The 13172-nt window shown below is 40.1% G+C and overlaps 1 protein-coding gene across 1 annotated transcript in view; it reads right to left on the bottom strand.

Moving 5' to 3' along the window:
* The window catches only part of Lrrc7 (leucine rich repeat containing 7), a 369797-nt gene that overhangs the window by 198189 nt on the left and 158436 nt on the right, over nucleotides 1–13172 (bottom strand). The window contains 1 exon segment of the mRNA XM_023718276.1: nucleotides 6350–6413. Within this exon segment, the coding sequence (XP_023574044.1) occupies nucleotides 6350–6413 (64 nt within the window).

Here is a 13172-nt window from a genome sequence, read left to right as displayed (position 1 = left end):
GGGTATACCGATGAATGTCCATTTTGTATCTGTGTATTCAAAGTGGTTAGGATAGATATATAGTTGCATTCTCTTAACGAATAGAATGATTTGTTCTAATGGTGTTTGTAAATAGGATCACAAGTCCACTTCTTGTACAGCAATTAATGACTAAGAAGAATATATGCAGTGTATTATTTGTTGAAAAAAAAGAGATAAGGACTGATAATTTTACAAAAGTGATGAGTAAGAATAAACAGATAAACGTACTTAGAATGATGTACACAAGAGATGGTTGAAAAGTGTGGTGACTATTTAAATTTAAAAAAAACTTGTTACAGTAAAAGATACACTGGCAAGAATAATGGGTAAGCATATCTGAATCCAGAGGTAGTACTTTAAGTATTTCAATCAACAGCAATGTGTCTTACTGTAATGATTTTTTAAAAATTTAAACACGCACCATAGTTTTCATCACTTCTTGGTGACCAGTAAGTTACGGCAGTTCCCACCATAAATATTATGGTGCGTTCTCACCCACTGCACTACTGGGATCTCACTCTGTGTGACATCGCCAAAGTCTAAATGACCATGAAAGGTGAACTTGTCGAGCTGATGCAGGACACTGAGGCAGCCACAAGAGCACAAGGACAGGCACGAGAGATGGCGCTAGAGCTGCTTCAGAAAATGGCATGAACGGTGGGTGAGTGTGATCAAGGTGAGGAGGGGTGTTCTGAGGGGAGCTAATGGCAATGGGCCTTCTAGTGTAATAAACTTAAAAAAGTAAACATTCACCATGCTTTTTGATGATCCCCCTTACAAATCTCACTTATGAGCACAGATTTTTTTAAAATTGCCAGACAGAGGGGTCAGGGACATGGCTCAGTGGAATAAGCTCTTCCCTTGCAAGTGTAAGGGCCTGAGTTCAATCCCCAGTTCCAGGGGGTGGGAATATATATATATATATATATATATATATATATATATATATATATATATCGCCAGACAGAATTGAATCAAGCACTGTACACTATGAATTTTCTCTATGTGTCATTGGAAGTTCATGATAAAATTAATCTCATTGTGGTTGTGGGTTTAAGAGTAGGGGCTGCTTGAGGTTGACTAAGTCATGAGGATCCGCCCTTTGGAGATTAACGACCTAGCAAGGATGGCTTCAGTTGGTCTCCTCTCGTGTCCTTTGCCTTCCACTGTGTGAGGGTTGAACAGCATGGCATCATCTCATAAGAGGGGTGACTAAGTCCTCTCCAGACTGAGACTTCCAGGGCCTTCACCTTGGACTTCTGGTCACCTCCACTGTGAGAAATGGATTTCCACTGCTCACAGTTATCCAGTCTCAGATGCTTTGCTACAGTGGCACACACTAAAACTGTCTATATAGAAGAGCAGACACGGGAAACTGATCTCTTATGACTCACATTGTTAGATTAAAGAAGAAAGCGTTACCCAAATAAGCGCAAAAAAGACATGAACTTGCATCCATTTCACTTGAGATGATATTCATACGTGAAATTAATCTGACTCACATGTGTAAATACTGTATTGTCTCTCTAGTATAAGAAGCTCAAAGAATAAATAAGGTCTAAAATGTACAATGCACAATACATACTATGAAATGGGAAGAAACTGCTCAAAAGGAAAAGAAACATGTTATTAGTTCCTTGAACAGAAAGGGTTGTGCCTATGTCGTTTGATCAATTTTTCATGCTTATATCTTACAATATGAGCAACTACTTTGAAGATAACAATATGCAATATCCAATGTTATGCTTCTACAATCTTGTTTGGAAATTTTATACTATTGTTTTTATTGTTGATTTTTCTTTTCTTTAAAATAAAAAAGAAAAAGAAATAAAGTATTTAAAATTGAGGATCAAGGAAATTAACTAGGCTTCTTCATAGACTTTGATTGACTACATAAGGATTCCTGACGTATGTGTAGGAAGTTTCTTCTCTTAGTAATAGATGGGCCTAGCAGACAGTTAGATATGAATTAAATTAAGAAGCAAAGTCAAACATAATACTGTACTACTACACCAAATAGTTACAGGTTATAACTTTTGAAGAACTACATTATAACTACAACCAAAAGATAAGGTATCTGGTAATAAACTAAAATATGCAGAAACTATTTTGAAGAAATCAACCCTTGGCCAAAACATATTAAAATGGATGAATAATCTGAGATACATTTCATGTTGATTCATAAAATGATTCAAAAATCATAAAATGACAATTGTCCCTTATCAACCCAAAATATTGGGTTATAGAATCAATGCTTTTCTATTCAAATGCCAACAGCTGAGCAGAGGAGAAAAGCTTAGAGGTCTAAAAGCCTGCCTGGCACACCGAAGGACCTGCGTTTGATCCCTGGTACTGCATGCTGAGTGTGCTGTGTTGGCCACTCAAACCGGGCATGGCAACATGTGCCTGTAATCCCAGCACTGGGGAAGCTGAGACAGGAGGATCACTATGAGTCCAAGCTGCTAACAAGACCCTGTGCCAAATAAATAAATGAATGAATGAATAAATAAATAGTTAAATAATTAAACAAACCAAAGCAAACATCATCATCATCATCATCATCATCATCATCATCATCATCAACAACAACAACAAAACAAAGAAAGGCCAACAGCCTTTCTTCTTGGAAAACTTTGTAAATTAATTCTAAAATTCATACAAAAAAGTAAATGTCCAGGTGCTTATTTGGGAGATAACTGTCCTATCAGGCAATGAACCCTACGTTTGTCCTAATTTCTTAGTTTGGTACCCAGGGAATAGCTTAGTAATGAAGAAAGTGTGCTATAGAAGTATGGAAATTTTGTTAAGAGGTAGCATCCAGGATTGAGGATGTACTTTTGTGTCAAAGGCAGAGCACATGATATTTGTGTGGAAAAGAGGGACTACTTAATGAGTATCTGAGAAAAAAGTACACGAACTATAAAAATTATACTCAGATGGAAATTGCACTTGACTGCACAAAATGAGAGCTTCCAAACTTGTGGTTAAAGAAGTAATGTGGGGAACTTCTTTTTTTGTATTTAGCACAGGGTCTACAGGGTCTCATTACGTAGATCAGACGCATAGTGATCCTCCTGTGTTCAGCCTCCCAAGCACTGGGATTGCAGGTGCATGCCTCCACACCCAGTCTCAGTAGCCATCTCAGCATGCCCCGGCGATGGAGCTGGCATGGCACGCTGGGGATCAAACCCCGGCTTCTGCGCTCTGCCTAAGCAGGAGCTTTAGTCCACTGAGCTATCTGGCCAGCCTGGGAATTTTTTTTTTTTGACACTTGAAAGACTTCCTAAATAAGGCACAAAATACTAGACACATAAAAGTATACATTTTATTGTACTATAAATAAGAAACTCTGCTCATGAAAAGATACCTTATAGATATGAATACTCTGTACAGAACTCAAGAAGATACATATAGTACCTGTGTCCAACACAAGATTAGTATGTGGAATATCAATAGAATACATACTGCTGCATCCGAGTTGCCAACATCTGTATCTGTACAAGGTAGAGATTGCCAGGAGAAAAGTGGACAAAAATACATAAACAGGTATTTTCTAGAAAAGGCAACAAAAACTTCCACCAACATGGAAAAATGGTCAATGTCATTAGAAACGTGGAATATGCCAATGTGGAACATGATGAAATGCCAGTTTATAGCCACTGTATTGATAAAAATAAAGCCTGACAGAGTCAATTGTTGGTGAAGGTGTTACCAGCAAATGACAACTCTCCTGAAAAAAGAAAAGCATTAGTTTTACAGATGAATGTATCCAAAATTTATGACTAAGAAATCCCACTTCTAAATATATGCCTTAGATGAATTTTTTCTTGTGTGGACATACAGGGGGATATTCCTAGCAACAGTACAATAACAAAGAACTCTTCCAAAGTGATTGTTCATGACGGTAAGAAGAGGCATATAAGTGGTGATGTATAAATCAATTTATAGAAACCTGAGAGAAAGCAAAGTGCAACAGTATAGTACTTAGAAACACATCCATAGGAGAACATATAGCAAGGAAATATGGAACAAAATTTACAAGTGTGGGTACCACTGAAGATGCTAAAAATTCAAGATTATGGTTATCGTGGGGGGACAGAACAGAATGATGAGTTTGGGGAACAGCCGCCGTGTGGAGTTTGCTGGTAGTGTGTAGTTTATATGAACACAGTGGTGGGCTCCCAGGGAACATTTCATTGTGTTTTGTAACTCAAATCTATTGCTTGTATTATTTTGTATGTATCAAATTTGATATGATGAAATACCCAGCCTTTTCTCTTAAGTTTAGTTCGAATCCACTATTTTGTAGTTAACATGGGTCAATCTTCCTGATGCATCTAGCAAAGAAAGCCTATCCATTATAATGCCTGCAAGGAATCTCTTTGAATTCAACACTGATGCATTGATGCAAACAGAGGGCATACTGCAATTCCAACTTTGCAGGCAGGTCTGCCTGTGCAGACATCCATGGCAAACATGCATCATGCCAGACTTACAGTGAAATTTCAAGTCTTGCTTCTCTGATGCTTTTCTTGCTTGAATAGCACAGGATTAGGAAGTCAGTGTCTCCCTAGGATCATTCTCCTCATTTTGTCTGTTTAGTTTTTTTTTTTTTTTTTTGTTAGGGGCAGGAGTGGGACAGAGACCAGGAGACCTCTGGGGGAAGCTAGGAGTTTGGGCTGGTTGAGGGAGAGGCCTGGCTTGGCTTTGCTCCATCTTCTGTCCATCCAGCCCTTTGTCCTGTGAACTCTGATCTCGCTTTGCTCCATTTTTCTGCCTGTTTCTCCCTGTACTTTGCTTGTGGGGTCTTTTTAGTTCAGGACCAACATGAGTCTTTATGCCCAGGACACATCTACTTGAAAGTTATGCCACAGGGCAGGGCGTAACTTTCCATATCTGGCTGCTGGACTACAATTGGCAAGTTCCGAGTGGTCCTGTGACACTCAAAAGACTGCACACTCTGGGCACAGAGACGATCTTCACGGTTGAGGTCGTCCAACTATGCACAGCAATTTAATGGTTCCCTGTTTTTGACCTGACCTCATAATACTCCCTTTGACTTCAAAAAAGAGAAAAAGAGGTAGAGGGAAGATAGACCAAGAACTGTTCACAAAGATTATATGGGGTTGGAGGGATTATGGATGAAATTTATTATCAATTATACACTCTTTTAACTTTCTAAATTTTCTTGAATGTCATTTCTGAATTTTTTATTGAGAAAAAGTATACATAAAACGACTACAAATTTTTTTAAGAATCTATTACATTGCTAGAATTCTGCCCAATATTTCTTCCTGGTTATTGCTGTTGGAAACATGATACTTCACTTTATTAGAAATTTTCATTTTCATAAAGACATCCATAAGTCAATATTTCTACTTCAAACTTAATTCAGGATGTTGATGTTATTCCTCATGCAATTTCCATCCTCACTACAGTTTTAAAGTCTTCTACCTTCCACTTTGTGTCTTTATTGTGTGACAATAAATGGACCATCTGAGGATTCCCTTAGGAGTATCACTGTTGAGCCACAGGGTATAGTTTGATCGCTTCTCCCACCTGTGACATATCTGGGCCTTTTACCTGGGAAAATTCTTTTCTTTTCTCATTAAAACTTCTTGATGGCAAACAACTCCCAGCTCCACAAACACCTTTGATGAATCGGAGCTCTCAGGTTTCAAGACAGCCAGGGGAAGCGTTCTGAGACTTATCATGAAGGAACGTTCATTCTCTACATGTACTTGAGATTTGATCTTTTTCATGTTTTAATAAAAACTGAACTCAAAAAAGGAGATAGAGTTTCACTTTTGCTCAAATTGAGGCAGCAATATATTAGAAAGACACTTTCCTGATGGTTGGAAATAGCGTGTCCCTGGTGAGGGCTTTCTCACACTACCACGGAGCGTCCCACAAGGAAGTCTGCACCCCATGGACTTTAGGACTCACCCAAGTCTCTGTCTAAATTCCGTCCAAGCGCACAGCAGCTACATCTGTAAGTAGCCACTTCAAGTTCCTTTCCATAAAGTTAAAATGGCAACACATCAAGTCGTGATTAAAAGACGTACATATGGGACACATCTAACATGGTGCTTGACACAAAATTATTCAAAACTGACACTAGGCATCAGCTTCTACCCCAATATTTGTTTTAATGAAACCTAATATCCAGTTCTCTATGGCTCAGTATCTCCCCGATTACTTTAGCTCCTAGGCTTCATTTTTTTTTTTATTTAGTAAATGCAAATGTGCACTGGCATTCCTGAAAACAGAGCAGAAGAAATAATCTTCCGGTGTACACTTAGCAAGCTTAGAAAATGCATGTGCTTACCAGCTCACTGAATTCATTATTGCCTAGGTCAAGTCTTTCCAACTGGGCCAGTTTGTGCATTGACCTACAACAGATGGAGAAAAATACTCTTGTGAGGCAGGCGAAGCACATTACTCTGAAAGACACCCCACTAGGTGCTCTGTCAGATTTATCTGGTTGCACAATACACAGAATGGGAACGTCCTTCTGCAAGACCAAAACTGCAAATAAACTGAACGCGACTGCAAACCTTGGGCAGCTTACCACGACCCATGGCATACCCCACTCTGGCATGAGGCTGGAGCACAGGGCTGGCTGCTTACCAGAACCCTGGGAATCCTGTTAAACATCTCCACCAGTAGGAGGGGCAGGGCTGGGAGAGATTTTTAAGTCACCACAGTTTCAGGAACCAATGGACAAACTCAGTTCTTAACCAGGCTTTCTAAAACTCGGCGGCATGGCACAGTTTCTTCCTTAGTTCTGCCATTTTCTACATCCTTACATGAACTTCTGTTATAGACAAATTGTATTTTATTTTATTTTTTCACAAGCATATTGGCTTAGCGGTGTAAGAACCATGAATGAACAATTGGAAAACCCCAAGGAGGAGTTTGCATCAAAAGTTAGAGGCATCTAGCAAATTGCTCTTGTTGGCAGCATTTCTCAAAGCACTGTTATCCACACATACAACATAATAAAAGATAGTGTTTCCTGAAAGACTTTTATCTCCCCAGAACCTAGAAAGCTGTCATTATTTATACTGAAAATCTTGAAGCATCACAGACTTAAATCTTAGAAATTTTAGTTTTTTCACTTTTAAAATCAATATAGAAATTACAGCTTTTTTTTTTTTTTTTTGGTTTGTTGTTAGAGACAGGGTTTTGCTATGCAGTTCAGGCCGGTCTTGAACTTACTATGTAGCCCAGGCTGACCTGGAACTCATGGGGATCCTCCTGCCACAGCCTCCTGGGTACTAGGGCATGTCACCATACCTGACGAGAAATTATAGGCTTTTTATGAATATGAAATAAAATATAATTGCAATCCCAACACCTTCAGACACTCATAAATATACAAAAAAGTGTGTACTCTCTTCATTCAGCAATCACTGGGAGATTATGTATTTATTTAGGGACTAGCAGGAAAGAACACATAAAAATTTCTGCTCCATAGGACATTACATCCAGTGGGAGAAGGATATCCAAAAACAAAACAATTAAGTAAAATAAAATATGTATTTGAACATTGTGAATGTTATGGGGACGGCTTAAGTAGTGGAGGCAGGAAGAATCCACGTAGGAATTTTATTTTTCACAGGGTGATCAATGGAAGCCTTAAGAAAATGATGGAGTCTGAGTCAAGGCTTCCAGGAGACAGCACGCGGAGAGGAAGGGTGGAGAGCAGGGCCATCCTGCTGGTGTCCTAGGAGGCCCGCGTGGTGGAGGAGGAAAGGGAGAGTGAGGAGAAGCCTTGGTTGGAGTTGGATAATGGAGGAGATAACAGCTCAGTGCGAGACTCAGGTTGGATTCTGCATAAGACAGAGGTCATTCAAAGGCTGTTGAAAAATTGTAAATACAGTCATTCATTTTTAAAAATATGTGTGACTACAGAGTTGTAATTAGTCTGGGGTATGGGTTGGGAGACAATCATAGCAACAAGGAGACCAAACAGGCCAGTGGATGGGCCAGTGGAGAGGATGGTGGGTGGGCCCACGTGGTGGAATTGCTGGAGAGGTTAGATTCCACAGGTGGCCAAGATTAGCTAAGATTGGAGCCAAATGTTTTGTGGAGGCGTGAGATAAAGTGGCATCTGATGTGAGCAACGGACTAGATGGAGCCACGGGAGCTTGGTGGAAAAGGGCAGGTGAACCAGGGCTTTAAGGAGATGGTAGGATCGGTTTTAGAAGTGGTAAGTTAAAAATTTCTCCTGCAGAGTAAACTAGGGCTGTCCAATATGTCTGGGATTCAGGAAAGATGGCCAGGAAAGAGACATTACATCTGGATAGCATAGAGATGGCACATGAAGTCCTCAAATATGAGAACACCAGGGTGGGGAGTGTAGATCAGAAGACAGCAGGCTCAGGAGGGATGGAAGTGACTCAACAAACAGACTGAGGAGAAACTAGTCATAGAACAAAATCATAAGGGAGCACAGCTCTGGAAGCCAAGTAAAGAAAGCCTGCCAAGGCAGAGGCAGTGAAGAGCCGCGGGGAAAGCTGATCCCCCAGAGAGCCGGCCACTTGACTCAACAACATGGAGGTTAGTGGGGTTAGTGGGGCTTCTGGAGATCATGTTTTCGAGGGTGCTGGTGGTGCTCCTGAGCACAGAACACAGGGCCTCCCACACATTAGATGACTGATCTGTTTTCTCAGTGTCAGCCTTCGCAGAAGCTTTCTTCCATTCCGTGTGCTTCCCTCATTTATCTCTTAGGTTATTTATATAAAAAATAACATAGCTTGGTCCCCCATTATGTCCCAAGTTTTAAGATTATCAAGATGAAAGGCATTGTTCTTGTTACTGAGGAACAATAATCTCTAGAGAAACAGCTGAAGGAATGAAGGCCTGCTACGCAATAGGGCAAACACGGTAGCAGAGGCACACGTAAGCTGCTAGAGGACACAGGGTGAGGCAGCTCTTCAGCTCTCAGTGGCCAAGTGGGAATCAAGGCTTCTCGGAGGCTTCACTTCTGAGTAGCTGAGCAGGCCCCATGAGGGTGAGGGAACACGGCCACCTTACGCTGGAATTTCAGAGGGGCATTGAAAGAGATCACAGCCCATTCTCCCACCCGTGAGAATACTCAAGGGCTCCGAGGTAGTAAGGAATAGTAAGAAACGCAGCAATGAATAAGGACTAGTACGTAGGCCTCGTGCCCTTACCATACCTGTTAAACAAAGAAGTCTGAATGTTAGCGCAAAAGCAATGGAAGGAAACTTTTAATATTGAGGCAGGAAAGATTTCAGACTCATACTTTCAAAAACTCAGAAAAGGATGGTAACAGCAAAGAGGCAAGATAAAGGGCTGCCCTGCTGCCCTCTGGGATTAAACTGGGGCCCTGAGAGCTGAGATGACAGGTGCGCGCCACCATACCCAGTCTCAGTCGCCGTCTCTGCGCTCGTTGGGGCAGGCAGGGCACGCCGGGGATCGAACCCCGGTCACTGCGCTTTGCCTAAGCAGGCGCTTGAGTCCGCTGAGCTGTCTGTCTGGCTCTTAAATTATGTTTCAAGATGCTGAAAAGGGCCTGGGCTGGTTCCCCAAAGTCTGGAGAGAGCTGCTCAACCTTGTATAGCCCAGGGAGAAAGCTGTGCCGTCGCCCCACCGGCTTGCTGCAGAGCGCTTCCAGGCAAAGTGCGCGCGGGGGTTCCTTCCTGGGCCCCAGGAAGAGGCAGCCGGACGTTTTGTGCTCCGAGCCCACCGATGAAACCATGAGCAACGAAGCCTGGGAACCGCGCTGCAGGAGGAGAGCCAGGCCTGGGAGAGGGTTGGGAAGGGAGGCCTGGTCCCAGAGCCAGCAGCTTTCCCTCCAGTGAGTACACAGTGGCCGGCAGGCCTGAGCCCTGGCTCCGCACCCTGCACTCTGTGGTTCTCCCTGGCACCCAAGGAGGACAGAGTCTAAAACCTCAGAGAGATTTTTGGTGCAATCCCTTGTGACTGAAGATCAAAACAAAATTGATTCTATTAGCTGCAAGAATGAGTGGAGTCTTGTAGGTGAGTGCTAGGATTTCTTTTTTGCTAGACTGTCAGTAATTTTTTAAATCATCCCTGTATGGTAGGGTTTCCAGGCACCCAAATACATTAATAATCCCAATTTAGCCCTACGAACATTTCTCAGTGTTTATTTTTTTGAAAGATAAATCTAACACTCAGAAATAAAGCTTTATTGGAGCACAGCCATGTCTGTTTGTTAACATGTTGTCTATGGCTACTTTTGCATTACAACCACATAACGGAGACACCACGTAGACGACCCTTCCTGCCTCAGGGGGCCAGGTGCAATTCAAAATTAGATGCTCCACTTTAAGTGTGGTCTAAGACAATTAATTCAAATTACTGTGTATGTTTCTAACAGCGCTGTTTCAATTTGAACACTTTTGTGCATGTCATGGGATAGGGAGCCTCTGTAAGGCTGTAAGACCTTAAAAAATATTTTCTTGGTTTTGAACTGCTGCTTGTGAAACCTTTGATTCATAACTTTATACCTACAAAGTACATTCTGAAATTATGACACAGGTTCCCAGGTTCTCAGGTTCCCAGCATTCATTTACAATTTTTCATTATAAGGGGACAAAATACGTTTCATGTAGGTTCTCTGACCTACCTCCCGAACTTCAGTTATCTTCCTTTAAATATCTTTTCTTCTGTTTCAACTTCATTTTGTTTTATTCATTTGGTCCTTATTTCCAATCAGTTATAATTACTACCCTCAATTTTATTCTATCCTTCCATTTCTGAAAATAAATTTCTAATATAACTACTTACATTTTATGTTTATTTCATTCATATTTTTAAATGATGCCACTCAATATTAATTCTGTTTTACACTTTTAACATGGACTGTCCTTATTTATCCACAAGAATTTAAGATTTTAAACAATTGATAAACAGCCTATGCCTTTTCTTATTCATGTGCTACTCACTAGACTCTACAAATTCCTCCCCCAAATTTTCCTTTTAGAGGAAATACATTTTTCACTTTATGAGACTACAGGTAAATAAAATAAAATAGAACCCATGTTCACAATGTCGGTTTTTCCCATCCGGGAGCAGGGAGTATCTTTCCATTTTCTGAAATCCTCTACGATCTTTTTTCAGAGTACTGTAATTTTTCATTGAACAGATCTTTTACTTCTTTAGTTAGATTAATTCCTAAGTATTTCAATTTCTGTGGTGCTATTGTAAAAGGTGTTGTTTCTCTAATTTCCCTCTCTGTGTTTGTCATCTGTGCGGAGGAATGCTACTGACTTTTGGGTATTGACTTTGTCTCCTGCTATGCTACTGAATTTGTGTATTAATTCTAGTAGCTTCTTGGCCGAGTTTTTTGGGTCTTCCAAGTAGAGTATCATGTCATCTGCAAATAATGATAGTTTAACTTCTTCTTTATCGATTCTTATTCCTTGTATTTTCCTCTCTTGTCAAATGGCTCTAGCTAATGATTCCAGAACTATATTGAACAGGAGTGGTGATATCATGTCTACATCTTATACTGTGAATAATTACTACAAAGACAACAATATGCAATGTATTAATTATTGTAACTGTCCTACTAACCTGTTTTGAAACTGTCTCCTTGCTATTTCTTTCTTAAGAAAATTAATTTAAAAAATAAAAGAACCCATGATGTTATTTTATTTTATTTTTTGGTATTTTTAATTCTACTGTTATTCTTTGTGAACATTTGTTCACAGTGCGTGTTGCCTCTGGCAGGTTGTGCTACACACACTTGAATTTCAAGGATTTCTGGAATGCAAGAGTTTTTCAACCTCTGGAGCAATGACATTTTGAGTAGGCTAATTCTTCGATACAGGCGGCTATTGCGTACACTGTGGGGTGTTTAGCATATCCTATACTGTCTGTATGCTGAAGAGCTTCTTTTCTAAATGAGAATGGCCTTTACATGGATAATGACTTCGGGAGCGATTACTAAGGTAAGAGTATGCGTGGACTGCCACAGGAAGTCAGGAGGAGGACAAAATATCAACTGAGTAATTAGGAAACATTTCAAGGAGAGGTGACATTTGCACTGGGTTTTGAAGAAGCTTGTTATGCATGATTCATACATGATTTGTACATTTGACAAGAAATGATGAAAGTATATTTAAAGGTTCATCTAAAGTTGCAACACGATCAACTTTTCTGAGATGCTAGCTTAAGATAATACCTGAAGTATAGACTTGCATTCTCCAAGGTGGCGCAAGTTTGTTCCCAAGTGAAGAACTTGTAATACTTTCCCTGAGGGGCAACTGCAGGAAGCTCTGCCCTCCCAGTTCATGGCTGGCACATACCAGGGTTTGGTCAAAACTCTGGGTCACATTCTCCATCAGTAATGCTGGGGATCTGCTGATTTAGGTTCATTTACATGCTGATTTACTTATCTTAAGGGGCAGCTCCTTATCTTAAGGGGCAGCTTCTCATGAACTTCATTGTATTAAATAACATTAACAGCACAGAAATTTTCTCTTTGTCTTCTAGAAGCTTTGTAATCATATGTTTTATAGATAGGCTTGTGGCTTTTTGAGTTAATCTGAATTTGACAGTGTTTGTCGTATTGCATAGTGTTGGCTTCAAATTAGTTGTTCAGATTACCAGATATATGCATGCAAAACTGGAAAAAGAAATAAAAACAGAAAAGTTATAAGAAATTAAGAAGAGATAAAAAGAAAAAAAATGAAGGGAAAAAATTAAGTATTCACTGCTCCATTCCACAGACCAGCAGAAATCCACGGTACAGTTATTCAAACCATCTTACCTACATACATAGATATACCCATTTCCCTCACTCCCTCTCCTGTCCTTCTCCTCATCTTAATAATTCTTTCCTTTTAAACAAGATCATCCCCTTTTCACAGCAACTATTGTAAATTCTTCAGATTTTATTTACTCTTTCAGGTTCTCACACTAAGGAGACAATATGATGGTAGCACATGAGGCTCTGTTTTATTTCACTTAAGAGTGTGGTCTCCAGTTGCATCCATTTAACAATAAAAGCCTCAAATTTATCCTTTTTTATAGTTGAATCATATAATGCCCAGCTCATCATAATTTTGAAAAATAGTAAGTGGAAACACTGTAAGTTGGAGATGATCTCTATTTTGATTGAAATGTAAAACTATATATATATGTAAATGTGT

The sequence above is a fragment of the Octodon degus genome, unplaced genomic scaffold (genome assembly GCF_000260255.1).
Source record: "Octodon degus isolate 3935 unplaced genomic scaffold, OctDeg1.0 scaffold00057, whole genome shotgun sequence".
NCBI lineage: Eukaryota > Metazoa > Chordata > Mammalia > Rodentia > Octodontidae > Octodon > Octodon degus.
Note: the sequence above shows the minus strand (reverse complement) of the source record. Positions and strands in the feature narration are given on the sequence as shown.